Source organism: Alosa alosa, chromosome 1, assembly GCF_017589495.1.
Source record: "Alosa alosa isolate M-15738 ecotype Scorff River chromosome 1, AALO_Geno_1.1, whole genome shotgun sequence".
Taxonomy (NCBI): Eukaryota; Metazoa; Chordata; class Actinopteri; order Clupeiformes; family Clupeidae; genus Alosa; species Alosa alosa.
This window is the reverse complement of record NC_063189.1, coordinates 28,551,512-28,570,944: the sequence shown is the minus strand read 5'-3', so window position 1 is coordinate 28,570,944 and position 19,433 is coordinate 28,551,512. Positions and strand designations below refer to the sequence as shown.

At 41.4% G+C, this 19,433-nt stretch overlaps 1 protein-coding gene across 3 annotated transcripts; it reads right to left on the bottom strand.

Moving 5' to 3' along the window:
• Positions 1–10,403: 10,403 nt before the first annotated feature.
• On the bottom strand, positions 10,404–19,064 carry clta (clathrin, light chain A). Of its 3 annotated transcripts, XM_048255236.1 has the most exons (7): positions 18,734–19,064; positions 16,472–16,500; positions 15,599–15,716; positions 15,353–15,464; positions 14,099–14,152; positions 12,537–12,572; positions 10,404–11,145 (listed from the first exon to the last, which is right to left on the bottom strand). In XM_048255236.1, the coding sequence occupies exons 1-7, from the start codon at positions 18,936–18,938 to the stop codon at positions 10,974–10,976; spliced, it is 726 nt and encodes a 241-aa protein (XP_048111193.1). In that variant the 5' UTR covers positions 18,939–19,064; the 3' UTR covers positions 10,404–10,973. The 3 variants fall into 3 exon arrangements, with proteins under 3 accessions (XP_048111193.1, XP_048111202.1, XP_048111211.1); XM_048255245.1 differs by lacking the exon at positions 12,537–12,572; XM_048255254.1 differs by lacking the exons at positions 12,537–12,572; positions 14,099–14,152 and having other exon boundaries at positions 18,734–19,063.
• Positions 19,065–19,433: the final 369 nt, after the last annotated feature.

Below are 19,433 nucleotides of genomic sequence, written 5' to 3'. Positions count from 1 at the left end.
TTACAGAGAGATCATACAAGACTGAAAGCAACTATTGCATGTATCAGTGTTGCATTAATTCCATGCATATTGTTTTGCCATTGTGTTCAACTTACATCTTTATATAATCATCTCTATCCACCTCATTCACATGGCGGCCATTGTAAACCAAAACTAGGCTATGGGGTAAGCAAACCATTTTCATTGTTGTGCTCTATGCATCTGCCAGTAATGCTGAGAATGCGTTAATGATGGTAAGTGTGTGCACCCCATAGCCTCCTTTTGGTTTACACATGGCCACTCTGTGAATAAGGCAAATAAATAGGCTGAAGATGTCTGCATGCGGCTGTTAGGCTATTGGCTAATCTGCATGGATAGGGCTTAGCAATAGCTAAGCGATAGGTCTTTTGTTTTTTTCTTATGATGATGGTCTTGGCTATGTATCCAAATTAATGATCCAAATAGCTTCAGGCAGTCCAACTAAAATGTCAAATGAAACTAATTATTGGGCCTAGCCACAAAACCAGCCCAAACAAGATTGTTGCGGTAATGTCTTGATGCCAAAATCTCAACAGAGAAATGAAACTGCTGAAACTGGTCTCATATATGTGGGAATTTGGATACAGTAGGCTATCTTTATGTTTATGTGAAAACCAGTTGAGTTGCTAATGTTCACTGTTTGTTATTCTATTGTTGGTATCATGTGCTTCATGCAATACTACAATAGAGGTCTGTTTGTATAATTGCTGGGTAAATTATTGTCATGGAACCGAGTGGAAGTTACCATTAACCAATGTGGGTGTGGTCAAAGAAGCAGAGGCAGTAGTTAAAGATGGACCGTAATTTATTATTCGGCTTGGATCGAACGACCAAGTAGATGAGTCCATAGAAAAAATGCACAGAGAAAAGGTTAACAATAATAATCTTCCTAAATTGAACCAGTATGAAAAATCTGCTTTAGCTTCCAATCAAAATACAGCAGGGTTGTAACAGAGTCATAGTACTCACAGTAGCCTACACATCACATAGGCCAGACAAGACAGAGGGGAACATATACATGGCGGCCAGCACCATTTAACATAGACAGGTAAACACTAAACAATCAATTAACACACAATAGACAAGACAGACCCTGGGCCACAAGCATAGATATATATCATATGTCACTAGCAGAATTAGCAAAATACATTGTTAAATAACAGACTCGGTTACATGTGGGAAGACTGAACATCGATCGGCTTGATCAGGACCGTCTCGAAATCCCCCACAACACATGAACATAATGGAACGTCCAATACCGCCCGGAAACAATAAACAGTCCATGGCATCTAGTCGGCCCTCCTTTGCCACCGGACTTTCAGAAGCCGGAACGAGAGAACGATTCCAAGAACACAAATCGGTAGCTATCGGTTGACAAACATTCAAGCTTATGCGTCTAATTCAGACAAACAATAAACGTGCCGATAGCCTCGTCTTGTGTCCTTTCTTACATATCTTAAAAGTGCTAGCCACATAGCAATGGCCCATGTATGAGTGTATGTGTTGTTGCATATGGCTCTCCTAACTAAAGCACATACACATCTCCCCTGTCATCCCCCCAACACACACACCAAGACCCCTGGCAGTTGGGTTAGCCCCTTGAGCCGTGGATCTGCCCAAGGTTTCTTCCTTGGTAAGGGAGTTTTTCCTTGCCCCTGTTGCTCTTGGGTGCTCCTTGTTGGTGCCCCCCACCCAATCCCAATCCTCCCCCACCTTTTTTATGCAGCCCTTGCCACTTAATCTACTAAACCCCTCTTCTACTGCACTTTTTACCCCCCCAACTTTGCACAAATAGGCTGACACCAGACATAATTTCACTGCATTTCTTACTTCCAGTAACTATATGCATGTGACAATAAACTTCCTTGTACCTTGTAATGTTACTGGGTTTCAGAAAAAAAATGGGAGAAAAGTGTTCTGTCAGATCACCACCTTTATAGGGCTGTCTCTAAACTCTGTCTCATTCAAAGCGTGCCTGTCAGTGGAACGAGTCACAGCATTTTGCACGTCTTGCGTTCTTCCGCAGTGGAGCCACTGTGAAATTCAGGGTCTGCCTCAGACTCCTGGTTCTCATGGCGTCAGCCTTGGTAGTCATACCACTCGGCCACTTATACATGAGAGCATCGCTGGGATTGAACCCCTCGCGTCATGACCATCGCTGCGTGGCGATCTCAGCAGCCTGCTGCGCTGCCCTGCGGCCCTGGAAGCCCACTTTTCCTCACAGAGGGAACCCCGACGGACGCTGTCCTACACAGGAAAGTGGTGACAATGTTAAGCGGCTGGGGAGCTACTCACGAGAGCAGGTCGATAAACGGACTGTGGGGTGCACACATGCGATCTTTGCACATAAACAGTTTAGAACTTATGACGGTGTGGCTCACACTCGGACGTTTTCTGCCTGTCAAAGCCAATCATGTCCCCGTTGTATTGAATTAGGGTGCGGATTTATTATCCAGGGGCAATCCACGCTATGGAGACTGGAAACTCCACAGCGATGTGGTGGCTCAAATCTGACTGAACTGGTCAGGCAATAGTGGGCTATCTGGGACTATCCGGGGAGAATGCGCAATGTCCGATGTTTTTCTCCCTGCGCGATCAAACGTTAGGGATAGATGCGTTGGCACACCAGTGGACACACGTCCTGCTCTATGCCTTCCTTCTGTTGGAACTGATCACTCCAACACTCGCCAGGGTGCAGGAACGGGGCTTTTCTCTCATCCTCATAGCCCTGGGCTGGCCAGGGAAACCCTGGCTTGCGGAAATTATCCCGTTACTCCACTCCCCACCTTGGCCGCTGCCTCTCCGCAGGGACCTGCTGTCCCAAGCGAACGGGGAGATATTTAACCCTCATTCAGAGAGCCTGGCCCTCTAGGTTTGGCCCATGAAAGGCTGAATCTGAGGTCTGCCCTGCAATATATAGCGACCATTCAGAGCGCTAGGGCATCATCAATTACAATGTTGTATGATAACAAATGGTGTGTAGGCCTATTTAATGATTGGTGTATGTGCTCTGTGGGCGTTAATCCTTACATTTCTGCAAGACTTACTGGATAAAAACAAGTCCTTCTCCACGGTCAAAGTGCCATTTCAGCCTGCCATGTAGACTTTGGGGACAAAACAGCGGGCCAGCACCCTCTCATACGTAAATTTATGAAAGGGGCGCAACGCCTCCATCCGTTTAACCGTTTAAGTAACCGTTAAACCACTGGTCCCTTCATGGGATCTACCTATGGTTTTGGATGTTCTGTCTCGCCCTCCCTTCGAGCCATTATGTTGGATCTTAAACTGTCTTAAAACTCTCACTTAAAACGCCATTGTTGGTGGCCTTATCTACGGCTAAACGCGTAAGCGATATTCACGCCTTATCCGTGAATCCAGCCAGTAGGTCTATGCAATTTTTCCCGGGTGACACAAGGGTTGTAATTAAAACCCAACACTTCATTCTGAAGGTTTTCAAACTTTTGCCAACTTAAAAAAAAGCTTAACACGAGTCGCAATTCAAAGACCCCTGTTCGCCAGCAGCAGCATCCTCTTTGTTTTCAAGTAGCAGGGAATTCATGCAGAACCGTTGCAACTCTGCTGTCATTATGTTAAGCCCGTCCACCGACTCTATACACGATGTGATTGGCCTGACCGAAGTTTGGTTTTTCCAGCTCGCAAGCCAACGGAGAGTTGCTAGACTACCCTGGCTGCCGCTAGGGTGTGTCTAGATTTCTAGGCTACCGTTTTTGGCAATTCACTCAAGAAGTAAGTGATATATTGCCAAATAAGCATGCTAGTGATAGGAGGTCTCATACTGGTCAGTTTGATACCCTGTTGGAGCATAATTAAGTGTATACAGAATGACAACGACTGACAGAATGATTTTAAAATGTCGCGAAAATGCCTGTTCGGACAAAAGCACTAAAAATGTCAAAACTATATGACCACACCATTTCCCAAAGTGCCTCCATGCTTTTTATGAACCAGCAGGGTCCCCTTAAAACATCTAGCATGGTGTCTTGCTTTCATACCAAAATTCCCACGGGACTCATGATGCTTCTCGACTAATGGTCCAGACTTTCTGCCAACTCTCTTTCAAAAGACAGTAAACTATTTAACTGCCATGTGTGCATAGAGGACCTAATGGATGTCTTCACACAAACAAACACTTAACCATGTAGCCTAAGGAGTGTCTAAGGTAAGCTGTTCATGTTTGGCTTGTTATGATTGGGCTATTATGGTTGGGGTGTTTTTGACACTACAGCAGGTTAGAATGACAAGAACAGACAAGTGAAAGCTTAACTTAAAAAATATTTTGTGCCAAAGTGACAGTGTACCATTTATAAGATAAACAGCACCAAACTACTACTTTTATTGTCTGCTTAGGGCACCCAAATGGCCAGCAACGGCCCTGGGGACATATTAGTGATATTCCTATGTCCAATTCAGCAGCTCTGGACCTACACAAAAAAGTGGAACTTGCACACACCACCCATAAAAAAAGGTTGACCCTCAAACCAAGCGTCAGAGGAAGATGGTGACTATGGAGAGGCCACCACAGTCTAGCCATTGTCCCAACAAATCTACAGCGTTCAATGATCATAAAAGCTATCCATAAAATGGACTCTATTGCAGGGTGGCAAATAAGCCATTGGTTTAGAAGATCCACATTGAAGTGTTTATGGATGTCGCTTAAGATATGGAGAGAGGTTTTTATGGTCACATCACGCTGAAATAGAGCTTTTGGCCAATCCTTCAATCCACAGAGCTACCTGTGCAAATCTAACTAAATCCAGCCAAAGACTCAAGAAACACTATTCCATTTGTGAAATATGGATCTGGTAACATCTTTCTGTGAGAATATTTCTCATGTGGGAACTGAGAACTTGTATAATTGAAGGGACAATGACTAGAAATTGATTACACAATATCACATAAAAACCTGTTGTAGTCAGTGGTCAAATTAAGACTTGGGAAAGGGTTTGAACACCAGCAGGCACAAGGCCAAAACAACACTGGAGTGGCTCAAAAACAGTAACAGAAATATTCTAGAATGGCTCATTCGAAATCCCAATAACAATATGGTACTACAGTGCTGGACCAATCTCCATCAACCTAGATGTTCCATATCAATTCAAGCAGGAGGGGGCAGGGATAGGTTCACCTCTGGACCTCATCTCTCCTAACTGAAGCAGGAGAGCAGGGGAATTGTGCACAACCAACACATCATCAGCTTTAAAGTTGCTTTATTAGACAGTTGGAACATAGTATTGCCAGTCAGTAAACTCATCAAAACCAGTATTCACACTTATTTTTCCTCTAGAGAACAAACAATACACAGTTTGTCTTTGGGCTTGTGATTATAAGTGTTCAATATGTAAAACATAATATATATTGATACAAATGATATATTGAAGCATCAATGGCATATTAATATGGTGTTGCATAAATGCAACAGTCACTTGTTTAGGACTTGGACTTGATTTGGCTTTGGTAATACTTGGACTTGGGACTTGACTCAGACTTTAGCATTAGGACTTGAGACTTGTTACTTGCCAACAGTGTCTTTGTCCTACCTCTGTTGTATAGTATTAATGTAGGTATAAGTGTAGGTGGGTTGAATGCAGGACATTTGGTTTTTAATTAATTTATTTCTCATTTTGGCAAACTTATTTATCCTTCAGGTACTACAAATATGTGTGCTATGAAAACACTGGGAAAATATGTATGCATATATTTTTTAAACAAAAAAAATTATTAATCGACTGTATATAGTTTTATTTAAGCCTGTTGGATAAACTATCAGTTTAGATCTAACAGCATCTGTAGCATCTACCAGATAGAAGTCCTAACCTAATACATTTTCACACTTTAAAACAATATTTCTGAGTGTTGCATGCAGTAGCATAAAGATATATGAGTGTAAGTCAAACAAGTAAAGCTGAACCACTTCTACGGCCGCTTTGATAGGGACAATAAGGAGGTGGCCATCAAGGGTCTCTGCAGATCACCAGCCCCTCACACTCTCCACTGATGTGTGTGCGGCACTGAGCAGGACTAATGCACGCAAGGCTGCTGGTCCTGATGGTATCCCTGGACCCTGTCCCACCTTGACAATAGCAACACCTATGTAAGAATGCTGTTTATTGACTTCAACTCGGCATTCAACATCATCATCCCCTCCAAACTGATCACCAAACTCAGTGATGGGCATCAATACCTCCCTGTGTAACTGGATTCTGGACTTCCTAGCCAACAGACCTCAGTCTGTTACAGTACTTTAGATAACCACACCTCCTCAACCATCACCCTGAACACAGGTGTACCACAGGGATGTGTGCTGAGCCCTCTCCTCTAGTCCCTCTTCACCTACGACTCCACACCTATACATGGCTCTAACACCATTGTCAATTTTGCAGATGACACTACGGTGATTGGTCTCATCAGCAACAATGATGAGACGGCCTACAGGGGGGAGGTCCAGCACCTAACATCGTGGTGCACTGACAACAACCTGGCTCTCAACACCAAGAAGACCAAAAAGCTCATTGTGGACTTCAGGAAGTCTAAAGCTAGCACATACACCCATTCTAATCAACGAGACTGAGGTGGAACGTGTCACCAGCTTCAAGTTTCTGGGTGTCCACATCTCTGAGGACCTCTCTTGGACCCTCAACACCTCTACCCTGATCAAAAAGGCTCACCAGCGTCTCTTCTTTCTGAGGAGACTACAGGTCCATCTGTCTCCTCAGATCCTGGTGAACTTCTACCGCTGAACCATTGAGAGCATCCTCACCAACTGTTTCACATTGGTATGGCAACTGCTCTGCCCATATCTGTACATGCTGTTCATACATTGTTCATACTACATAGTCATATTTAATCTGCTCGTATATAGTAACTGCTAATACACAATAAAGTTGAATCTAATCTAATCTAATCTAAAACAAATATTTGAAATGTGGCTCCGACGGTAGAGAACTGTGCTAACAAGCCTGAGGTCATGGGTCTGACACGTACAGCAGATGTAAATGACGTCACTTTTCAGGACCAATGAGGGAACTGAGAGTGGTCGGAGGAAATCGGGAAGCTGTCCGCGCGCTGTTGGAAATATACATGGGTTTCCCGTTTATCAACAAAACTAGATGCGCGCGCAGCCGTGGGGCAGAAGGCGCTTGGTGGCCGTCCACAACGTTATAAAAATAACCTAAATAGTCGGCAGCTGTAAGCTACAATCGGAATTTTTGTATACCCCTGTTGTCTCAATGATCTCATTTCAGACTATATTTCAGATTTTGCCGTTCATTTGCATTATTAATATAACATTGTATTTAGTCATTTTTGGCGAAGACATGCATTCCGTTAGGGATACTGAACATATTGAACATTCTCTAACCATCAGGATTTCGAATTGGTGCAGTTTTCAGCACAAAAACTCATTTTATTCTTTTCATGGACAGCATGCTGTTCTATGGTGCTTTCTACCTCTTAGTTGCGCATGCAAGTTTTCGTGACGTTGCATAGAAATCCATGTATAACAATTATAAAATGATTATAAACCCCTGTTAAACCTAATAAATCTGACTCCGCTCAGTATTAGAAAAGTTTCGGTTCAATGTAACATTGCTATCCATAGTGGGTTGATAAACTGTTAATGAGAATGCCTGACTCGTTTTCTTATGACACGGGCTCTAATCTAGGAATAATGCTGACTCCTCCACCTGCCGATTAATTCGGGCGGTTCCTCAACATAACACATAAATGTTAAAATGGCTTGCCATACACCAGCATGTTAAACAGTCAAGCAAATTCCTACAGAGGGTCAGGCTGTGCTAGGTTTTCGCGACCAATCTAGACCATCGCTGGCAAACTGCCCACCGCTGTGTAATGCTTGGTCAGTTCATAATAACTTGCCATCTCCCAGGTGATTTAGTTTCTACGGCGGTTTCTAACTAATCCTACAGTAGAAAGGCTATGAGGATCAGAGCATAACAATTTATTTTTTCAGGTATAAGTTACTCATCCAATACATTTTAGAAAGTGCATCTAAATAAATAATGTGAAAGTTACGAAAACAGGAACATTTAGGAAACGATATGAAACAATAAGAGAATGAACATACCAGCTCAGAGGATGATGGCTACACACCAAAGTGGTGTGGGAGATTCTGACTACAGAATGGCTCCTAGAATGATCTGTGAACTTCACTTAAATAGGCGACTTAGTTTGTGGTTGGTTACATTGATTACATTGAGGTCAGCTGATTTGGGATCACATGAGGAGGTCAGCTGACTTGAGACCATTTCTAATTTAAAGGAACCGTAAGGTTATGGCCAAAACTGGTACTGCAATCACTTTCAAATTACTGTAGATCGCTGTATCCCCTCCTCCTCCCCCCTGACTGGCAGAGCTGGCAACCCAGATGCCGAAACACTACTGAATTTGTGATTAGTAGCTAGGTGGAGGGTGGCGCATCAGGCCAAAACACAACATGACAACATCAACATCAGTTGAGGGCTGCAACTTCACTTTTTAAATAACATTATCCTGGCCGGATTACTGTTGTCAGTGATATACGTATTTGAAATGAACATGATTTCTTAATGTCTAGTATAAGTATACTGGAAATTTGGTCTCTGCATTTATCCCAGTCCGTGAATTAGTGAAACACACTCAGCACACAGTGAACACACATTGAGGTGAAGCACACACTAATCCCGGCACAGTGACAACAACAGCGGCGCTCGGGGAGCAGTGAGGTTAGGTGCCTTGCTCAAGGGCAATTCTACTGGTCGGGGTTCGAACCGACAACCCTCCGGTTACAAGTCCGAAGCGCTAACCAGTAGGCCACGGCTGCCCCATAGTGACATATAAGGGCCATTTTATGATTAATTGAAATACATTTCTTACATACGGTTCCTTTAACTTCCCCTCGGTTTCTCTATAAATGTTACAAAATGTAGGCTACTATTACTGAGCAAATATCCCTTATTTTCAAAGCCCACTATTGACAGATAATCTGATTTCCCACACGATGAGTTTAGGCAATGCCAGAGCCGTTTACGTCATAAACCTGGCAGGAAAGTTCAGAGCGGCGCAGTCAGCAACAGCAAGCCGGCGGACCTCATTCATCTCATTGTTTCCAGGAAAAAAGCATGAATTTATACCAAAAGAGCAAGCCTTTTGGGTCGTTTTTGTTCCCAAACCACATCAAACCAAGACATTAGGCAATTAGGCTACTGTACCCCGGAATACAAAAATAAACTTCAGAAAGACAGAAAGTTTGTTGTACTGTATTCATAGAGTCTCAATGACCGAATCGTACCTGTTGTCAGTTGAGTGCGTTCAATTCATTTATTGTAGGCTAGTAGCCTAGGCAAATATGAAACGGAGCCTAGGCAAATATGAAACGGAGATTTGAACATGCATGTTTCATGCATTTTAGGGCAAAAAATACCATGGGATTGACGTGTTCTCCATTTGAGGAACGTAATTAATTGCGGACGTGCACAGACAGCATAGGCCTAGGTTAGGCTACTTTCACTTTCTAGAGTGCGCATTCATTACGTAAATGATGCTTCATACCAAAACAACGATATAGTAGGCCTAGGTTAGGCTAGGCTAGGCCTACTTTCACTTTCTTGAGTGCTCATTCATTACGTAGGCTTAAAAAATGCTTCATACCAAAACAACGATCAAACATTATCAAATGTATCATGACGTGTTGTCACAAAGACTTACTCCAATTAGAAAATATAATATAGGCCTACTATATTATATTTATATGTATATACTATACTAATATAGCTAATATACAAACCATAACTCATAAAAAACGCTTAATTTACTAAGTGCATGCTGATCAGATAGGATATGCCAATAGACCCCTCTTGAAAGACCCAAAGTGTCAGATTATTTACACAGAATTCACTTGAAGTCATTATTTAAGGGGTTTTATTTTTCAAAAATGTCTGACTAGCCTTCCTGTGTGTGACAATGAGCTAAGCCCCCAATGTTTCAAATGTCTGGCTCCGCCCCTGCCTGTCCCTATAGTTAACTGTTCCTGTGGACTTTGTAGTTGATCAAGAGTCCATATATGATTGAAAGGATTATCAGCCTGGTAATTAGGATCCTTGCACAGAGGAAAGCATATGTACTTCTGTACCATTGAACAAGTTCCTTTGCATAGCTTTTAGCATCTCCTGAATTAAATAAATATTAAACAGTTCCACCAAACAGAAAGATAACTGGAAAGAGTATGTACTTCTGGCTTATTTGCTTTGCTTCTGGCTTATTTGCTGTGCAATATTTAACAATAAGGAGGAAGAGGATGTTAGCAGCTTGGCAGGAAAATACACAAAGATTCATTGTTTGTCTTGGCAGAAAACACACAAAGGCTGGTCTGAAGTTCCATATACTTTTAATGATATTCAAATAGAGGATGATACGTGATGCAATAAGACAGGTTAGCTCTGCTTTTAAGACAATTACCTTTTAACTATTTCTGTCCTCTTACTTATGTATACATGGGAGTCAGTATTTTTTATGTACAAAGATACCCACACTGATACACACTGTATGTATACAGACAAACAGACAGGTCATGTTTATTAACCGATTCCTGGAGAGGTCGAGGAGAAATGCATAGATTCATATGTCACAATACAAACATGCCAGCTCTATGGGAATGAAAAAAATAAAATAAACAAAAAACAAAACTCACACATGATGACGTTTGGTCCTTTGAAGACTAAACAAACACATTCAGAAAATAACTCAACACTTTCTTCTTTGAAACAACGGGACTTGAAATAGGGTTGAAATGTATTAAACAACAGCCACAAGGAGGTTTTACATGGTGCACTGTGGAATGGTAGTGTTGTCCTCGTGGCTGCTGAAGTTCAGGATCAGTAGCTCTTTCTTCATCTTTCCCCCTCCCTCTCTCTATCTCTCTCTTCCCCATACCAGTAGGCCTAACGGACAAGGGGTGACTGCTTGAGAGAGATGAGAACAGAGCGCATGCGAGATACATCTTTGGCCTGCTTGCTTGACTTGGGGTTGAAGTCACAGAGGCGTGCCACGCGCTCCCACTCTGTTCCTGGGTTGTTCTCGTCTAGGTCAGACACCATGGCCTCCTCCGCCGCCCTGGTAAGAGGAAGAGCAGTGAGTAACTTGCAATGCCACAGGCCTCAGACCACCACCCAAATATACCCCTAAAGTTCAAGCCTGCAGCGTCTACAGCCCTTGAGGCCCAGAATTTGGCCCCATAGATTTCCAATGACTGAGTTACTGTGTTAGTATGCGGACTTTCCTCTCAAATTGTTATATGTGCTGAAACACAGGAACATTAACAGTGCAGACTGAGAGGATCTCAGGTTATGTTTATTAACCAATTAGGAATGAGAAGACTGAGATCAGATTGATTTTGTATCACAGCTTCCTTTGTTCACAGAGCGTCTGCATTAATATATTAATAAAATAATAGTCAATATGAAGTGAATGCGTTCTATAGCTGCAGGAGGGATACAAAGGGGTGTATGGAACTTGGGTGGTAGTTCTTAGAGGCATACATACCAAGAATCCAAAACGACTATAGAAAAACATTCTCAAAGTGACCACATCAAAAAGCAGATGATATTTTAACTTCATTTAGATTTGAATATAAAGCATGCCCTATTTCCAATCAGTCGCACATTTTAGCTCAGGTTTCCCCCACAAATTGGAGGTTATTGTCAAAAGGACAGAACTGGCTAAAGACTTGTGCCACATTAGAAAAAAGCTACATTTAATGCTTTTCCCCTTCCCCTTAGAATATTCTTTTGACCTCAGAGAGCTGAGATGGACTATACATACTCTGTCATTTACGCTTGTCCTGCGGAGTATCCTACTACTGTACATGGCATGTTTGTAAGACTAATCAAGCAGCTTACAGAAGCCAGATTTGCCATGCAGAAAAGCCGGGCATTTCACAGTAGCCAGGGCCTTATGTAACTTTGCAAACACTGAAAAGGTTTATTTTTGAATATAACCATCTCTAATGAAAATGCTGAAGTAGCTCCAAAAGGAAAAAGAAGAACAAGGGGGGACCTTGTCCTAAAAGGTCAGGCAAGAGCTTATGGCCTTGTGCAAGCCAAACAGGGCATTGGCATGGCAAACCAAACCCAACCCATCCAACCAGGACAAGACACCTTTCCACTGCCATGGACTCCAGTTTCTGGGGAGGAGGAGACCCCTCTATACTAGTACACAATACACACAGCAAAATGGGAATGAGAAGCCAATGAAGATCACCGTCACAACGAACTACAAAGAAAGCACAGGACTGGTGGACCAACACATCACCACAGAGGGACATTCATTTCCTGATTTGGCAGTGGATTAGAATTATGTATATATAAAGAAAATATATATAAATATACGTATATATATATATATGGAAAATATAGCATCTCAGATTAAGTTTATTTTTGGCATACTACTTCTCCTGAAAGTATTTCTTTTCTGTTTTGTTTGTTTTTGTTGTATTTTTACTTAACTGGTCTAGGCGGTAGCAAGGATGGTTAATGTGTGTGCTTAAAGGTGCGAAGAGAAAGAAAAAGGAGAAACAGATCAGAAGTCAGATATATAGAAATGAAAATAAATGAGTTTTATGCAGATGACCAAAGCCAGCATGCATTTTCTTTTGTTTTTGAAACCAGGTTATCTTATAAATGCCTTTCTCTAATTGTGATCTTAGCTTGCAGCCTTCATGATGTATGCCAATTCTAAGTCTTCAAGTAACTAAAATTAATAGTAACTATTATGTTCTGTGTGGCCATAAAGACTGGCTTTATAACATTCAACTTGACCTCTAGGTTGTCCATGGCAGATATGAGGGCTGCAATGCCAAGAGGCCAACATAAGCTTTTCTCCATCTATGATAAACAGCAGTTTTTCCAAACATGGCCTACAGCCTACGTTTTATGTTAGAAGCAACTAGGTGTCCAACAATCCACTGTTGTAGCAAACAGCAAAGGAGCTATGAGAAGGAACGGGAAAACCACTACCACTCTCTGAAAGAAAGAATGCCATCTTTAGGGCTCTGTGTCCTCAAAGAATCTGAGACAGCAGACCAATCCATGGCCACCACTGTTACAGCAGTGCAAAGAGCCCTGCTAACAGTCTCAATGTTAAATAAAGCAGAAGTATTAATGTGAAATCTTTTAGAGGTCACAAATATTCTGTTGCAGAGTGAATGACACTGACTTTACAGCAGAGGGTGACAGGTTTTCCCGCCTGATCAACTGTGACTAAGCAAATTAAAAAAGACAGCATAGCACAGTGTCACTGGCTCTATGGTAGCAAACGCAGGAATAGCAGTTTAAATTTGCATCATTTGGACAAAGCTGGAAACACAGTTGCTTGGAACAAAATAACTAATCTAAGTCTACTAGCTAATTATCTGGACTATAAAAAACACTGTTTTGCCAGTAACATAATGTTTCATCATACTGTTTCAAAACAACTGCTTGACATGTTCAAATCACTATTGAAGGCTGATAACTTTCTTTCATCTATGCTAAAACAAACATCTATTGACAAATGGTTTATAGCACACAAGTAAAGTGACTTCAAATAACCACATGGCACTGATATTGTGATAATGAGGAATGAAATGAAATGATGAATGAATGTAAGAGTTTATAGCGCACAAGTAATATGAAAACTAGCATGAAAAATGGTCTTGTTTTCTTCAGAAGAACAACTCCTGTCCTTACTGGTCATGCACCGTCACGTAAACGGAAAAATGTTGTTCTGATAAAAGGTTCATTCAGACTCATCTGAACCTTTTCAATATAAAAGGGCAACTGGACTGGAGGGAAAAATAAACGAAACAAAGATGTGCATTTCTTTACATTTCAATAGGAAATAAAACAAACATTCTCGACAGCTACAAGCAATGTCATCAAGTAGGTGTTCGGTGGAAACTTAAACTGCGGGGTTTGGAAGATAATCAACTAAATGTACAGACAAAGAACGGAAAAGGGGGAGGAGGTGAAATAAAGCGTGTTAATGCGAGATGTATGTGAAAAGAAAGGATGTTAGTTTAGCAACATACACATAACCAATGAGCTCAGAGAAGGGCTGTTTGTAGAAATCTTCATCCAACACCCTGGATCGAGAGGTGTTCCAGAGGACAGCAGCAAAGCGGGAGAAAAGAGAGAGAGCGGTAAAAAGGAGAAGAAACACGCTCACTCAACTCACACTCTCAGAGATCAATCTGGACAAGCACACAGAGTTCACACAGTCAGATCACACACACACACACACACACACACACACAAACACTTAGAATCTTATCATGTCAACATTGACATGATACCCCACCAGACACACACATGCACACCATTTGCAATATTCATGCTGGAAGGACACCTTACACTACAGCCCCAGAACCTAATACTAGCCATGCCGGTCTTGGGTTTTGTAGGCGTCTTACTCATGAATCATGACAGACACATGATTCTGTATGGGAGGGAAATTAATAGCTTGCATCTGCAGTTTGGACTCATGAACCCATAGTTGAAAGCTGAAATTGACATCATATTGTAATTTCCACAACATAAAGTCTAAAATGGGGCTGAAGGTAGAGCATATAATAGCTCTTATGAATTTTACTGCCCAAGTGTCTAATGTACAAGCAGTTTTGGAATCACACAAAGCATGGCAACAAACAACTCCCTGTAACCAAAGGTACAGGACACTTGCAAATGGCAAGCAGATGAAGAGATTACTCAGTAATAAAATCTGCAAACTTTTAGAAATATGTAAATTACCTGAAATTGCTCTATTTCTTTTATACAACAGTCCTTTGGCAATGTGTTTTACTTAAAGTTAAGAGTTAACAAGAAAACATCTATTATGACTAGAAAGGTTTAATAACACCATAGAATATTTTACTTCTAAGTGAAATCTGGTCTGATGAAAGGGGAACTGATAAGACAGCTCAGTAGTCTACTGAAGCACTCCTAAAAAGAGATACATCAGCTGCTTCCATTTCTCTCTATTGAAAAATCTACAGTCCAGAGGCAATCACTGCTTTATTTGGTTTGTCTTAAATATCCTATAAATAAACAAGGGATGGTTCTCATCAATATCAGGGAATTATGAAATCTGACAGCTAAATTGATGGGAGTTCTGGGGTGTGCTTAACTCCGGTAGATATTTTCTGTTACAGCTGCTGTCAAGCCTGATAAATTATAGCCACTGGGACTAAATTGTCTGGACTGGTGAGGGATGCCGTATGGCGCTTGCAGCCTTACAGCGGTGCTCTTTAGTGGGTGGGTAGGGAGGGGGGGGGGCGACATGTTACCTGTTGTTGACTTTGGTCTTTGCCAGCTGCTCCTCCTGCCGTGTGTGCCAGTCCTCTAGCTCCACCTTGGCCTTCTCCTTCCACTCGGTCTCCTGTTTACGAGAGTTGGCATCTGGGGCAGAAAAGGGAATGTGAAGAGGTCTGATGGCGGTGTGGATATAGCTGTGAGTGACATGCGAGTTATGAATATTGAGATTTTATATATTCAAATACTATGAAACCAATGTGGGTGGATTCATCACTCACCCAAAAGCTCCAGACGGTCTCTCTGCTCCTCCCTCCACTTGCGCAGACTCTCTGGCTCAGCCTGCAAGCGGTCAGCGCTGGAAATGGCTGCATAAGCATCAGATGGACCATTACTCTCCTGGAAGAGATTCAGAATTTTTCAGAATTTACAAATGACATTGGTTAAATTAGACATATTATACCACTGCTTGGTTGAATTTCCTATCATGATGTGGTGTTTAGAACATCAATTATTTTTTGTTAATTACACAGGTATGAAGTAGCTCCAGTTTTTTGTCCACATCACACTTTTTGCCGAACTCCTTGTGAAGTTATAAAATAGCGATCTGACAGACGTTCAGAACATAGCAACATTATAGCATATAACTGGTGGCTTTTAGCTCAGTTACATTACAGTAGTAAAATAGCGATTTTATAAAGCTAAGGTTCATCAGAATCCTGGGATATGCCCACTTAACAATGAGAGAGGTGGAACTAACGACTGGCCTTTGGCCATAGCAACCATCTATTTAGAACTAGTAACGGCAATTTGCCTGCAAATTGATAAATGAGTTGATAAGTGGCAGAAAGAAGTAGTTCTACAAATAAGACAGTTTGAGCGATTAAAACGTTTAAATTATAATAGCAAATAAACACAATGCAAGTGGCAACAATGGTATAAGCGGGATAATGGATTCCACTGTGTTCGGTTAACAACAGACATTAATGTACTTACGAGGTGCATTACCACCTAGAACATGCATTAATTTCTGTTAACCAAACGCTGTGTCGTCCATTATCCCTGACTTAACCATGTCAAGTTTCAAGCTTTGCCCAAATGTTACACCATATTGATAGCAATGTTCACAAACTGTAGGCCTATGTTCACCTTACCTCATGTACATCTCCATTCACTGCTCCACCTGAAATAGAGGTGAAAAGACCATTATTTTGAGAACACAGCTCCACAAGAGATAGACTAAGGCCAATAGAGTTGATTTCAGAATACACCAAACTTTACCAAGGAGTGCAGCAGTCACTTGTGCTGCATGCACCAACTGTTGCTGTGTTTAGGCTCAATATGACTTCAATACCTAGAGACAACTCATCAATATGTTGGTACTTAACTACAGAGCTAACACAATAAGGCTGGTTTGCATCCTAAAACCATTTTTGATTTTATGTTTGTACCTAAATAATTTAGCAGAACACCTCCATTGTTTGTTACTGTGTTGTCTGTTCATTTTCCAGTGAGGTTTGTTGCTATGACATCAGTCATGTCATGGTGTGCATTACTTTAGGGATGGACTATGTTTTGGCTTTCTGCCACATTTCAAATTATTTAAATTGTTTCATCCATGTGACCAATGTAGATGTGTTTGGTTTTAATAGTGATTTCAGAGAGAAGACTGTACTACTGTGAATTACTGCACTGAAAAAGAAGGGCAGGACATCAACATTTTCTGGAGCGGGTTGCACCAACAGGACTTAGGATCAGTCTTAACAAAGACTAACTTAGCACTTATGACAGGCATACCAAAGAATAGTTGGTGCAACCCGCTCCTGAATCATAATACCAAGAATTCTAACAGACTTTAACCCTTGACCCTAAACTTGACTTCCTCTCACTTATTGTTGACAATGACACAATATTTTTTTTAAACAAGGTTGAATACAAACATGATGTGGACATCATTCAATTATGAACTATTATTAATTCTATGTTTCACAGAATGTCGGGAAAGGAACATTTACCTTATGCTACGGTCTCTCACAACTGCCGTGAATATTCCAGGTGGCTTTGTAATGACATCCACCTTATCAATTATTTATCTACTCCAGCCAGAATAACACTGAAGTCAGTGAGGGATAAGAAACGGTGGCTGGGGCAGGAGAATGATGTTGCATTGTGGTAAGCTAAATGACAAGGTCATTTGTCGACACTGCCAGGTAAACAATTACAGTGTGGTAGAAATAAACCTTGACATAGCATAAACAACACCGGTGGTCTTCAAACACCTTTCATTTTCAAATCTCGACAAATAGTGCATGATACGTTATCTTCCAAAATCTCCAGATCAAACCATACTGCATCCTCCCTCACGATTCCCCACATCAGTCGCATTCACAATATCCACCATGATCAGCTAACGTTAGTGGTACACCGGGAAATCCTCACTGAAAAGTGCATATAGCCGAAAGCCTCAACAGTGACAGGAAAACCTAGAGCTGTGTCAGCCCACGGTGAGGAAATAGAAAACGCTGATGGTTTCCACTGGTACAAAGGTCGTGGTGCAAGATAACGCATTGGGCTTGAATGTTTGCTACAGACTGATCTGACGGGTTAGCCACATCTGAGACAAGTAGCATCTAGTTAGCATGGCAAGCTAGCTAGCGGTATCAACCATCTCGGAGTTTCATGAAACAAATTAAGCCACTAACATAACTAAGCGGCTGAGTCAGAAATCAAGCGAGACAGCATTTAATACAATCTGATAGACAACCGCGTTGACAGTTGTCAACAGTTGTCTGTTAACCTTCCAGACAGATTTCGTGACAGTAAACCAACGTTAGCGTTAACGTTAACCTTTACCGGCTAATCAAATAACGTAACGTTTAAAAACAATGTGATATTAAACCAGATTTGCCTGTTATCTTAGTTCAAGATAAAATATTAACATTCAAGTAATTCAATCTCTAAATTTAATCTACAGTGCTATCGTCAGAGCATTTTGTGCTGGTAACGTTAACGTTAGTGACTGCGTCCTTTCATTCAGTAACGTTAACGTTGCTATGCTATCAATACAAAACCTAGCAGCTAGAACTAGCTGATTTGGCCAAGATGCTAATGTTAGCGGAGACAGCTGAAGTGCCATGTTACAGGTGTAACGTTAACGTTATTCACCGTCTAACTTTAACATTAGCAACCGAGATCCTAAGCTAACGGTTGCCTTTTACGTATTGATTAAGGACTAACGAAAACGTTAACGTCGATGGTAGTGGAATGAAATGTAGCTAACGTTAACACCATGTAGAATAACGCAAATCTGTTGAAAGATTACCAGAGTGGATTACAGTTAAGCAGACAAGAATTAATGTTGTTTAATTTTGAAGCTGGTATCACACATAACAAAACTAAGTTAAACCACAATTTACCAGTGGCATCCTGATCTCCTGTGAGATTATTGCTGAGAGAAGAGGGGACATCTCCGCTGTCCAGGATGCTGAACCCTTCATCGTTCTCAATCCCCGCGATCTCACTTTCTTGCTGGGCCAAGAAAGCGGCAGCGGGATCTTCTTCAGTCCCAACACCATTACCAGCATTCGACTGTGGTGCGCTGAGCATATCAAAGTCGTCCATGTCTACCTATACGTTACTATAGACCTAATATTTAAAAATTATGTTTGTAAAATGGCCAGTGGTCAATTCTCTTCTCGACGAGACCAACGCTAGAGGAGAGGTGCAAACGGAAACAAAGAGGAGACCAATAAGGTACAGGATATTTTGAAGGATCGGGCAACTATCCAACCATAGAAAGAGACATCCTCAACAGACCAATAGAATGATTGAACTTCTTACGTACACGTCCCGTGACCCTCGGGTTGTATAACGATGATTGGATAGTTGCAAAGAAATACCGCTCATCGAATTAAAACACGGTTAGTGAGTTGTCCACATTGCCAACATTTCTTTGCTAAGAGTAGATTTTTGTTTAAACTATGGTTTCTTTTGTGTCTGTAACAGTGATAACATTAATGTAAGTTTTCATAGAATGTTTGGGTACAAATATTGCTAGGGTTTTTATGGTTATTGTAGCCTTCAGTGCAAAACTTGCAGAAGTTGGATATTTCCCCT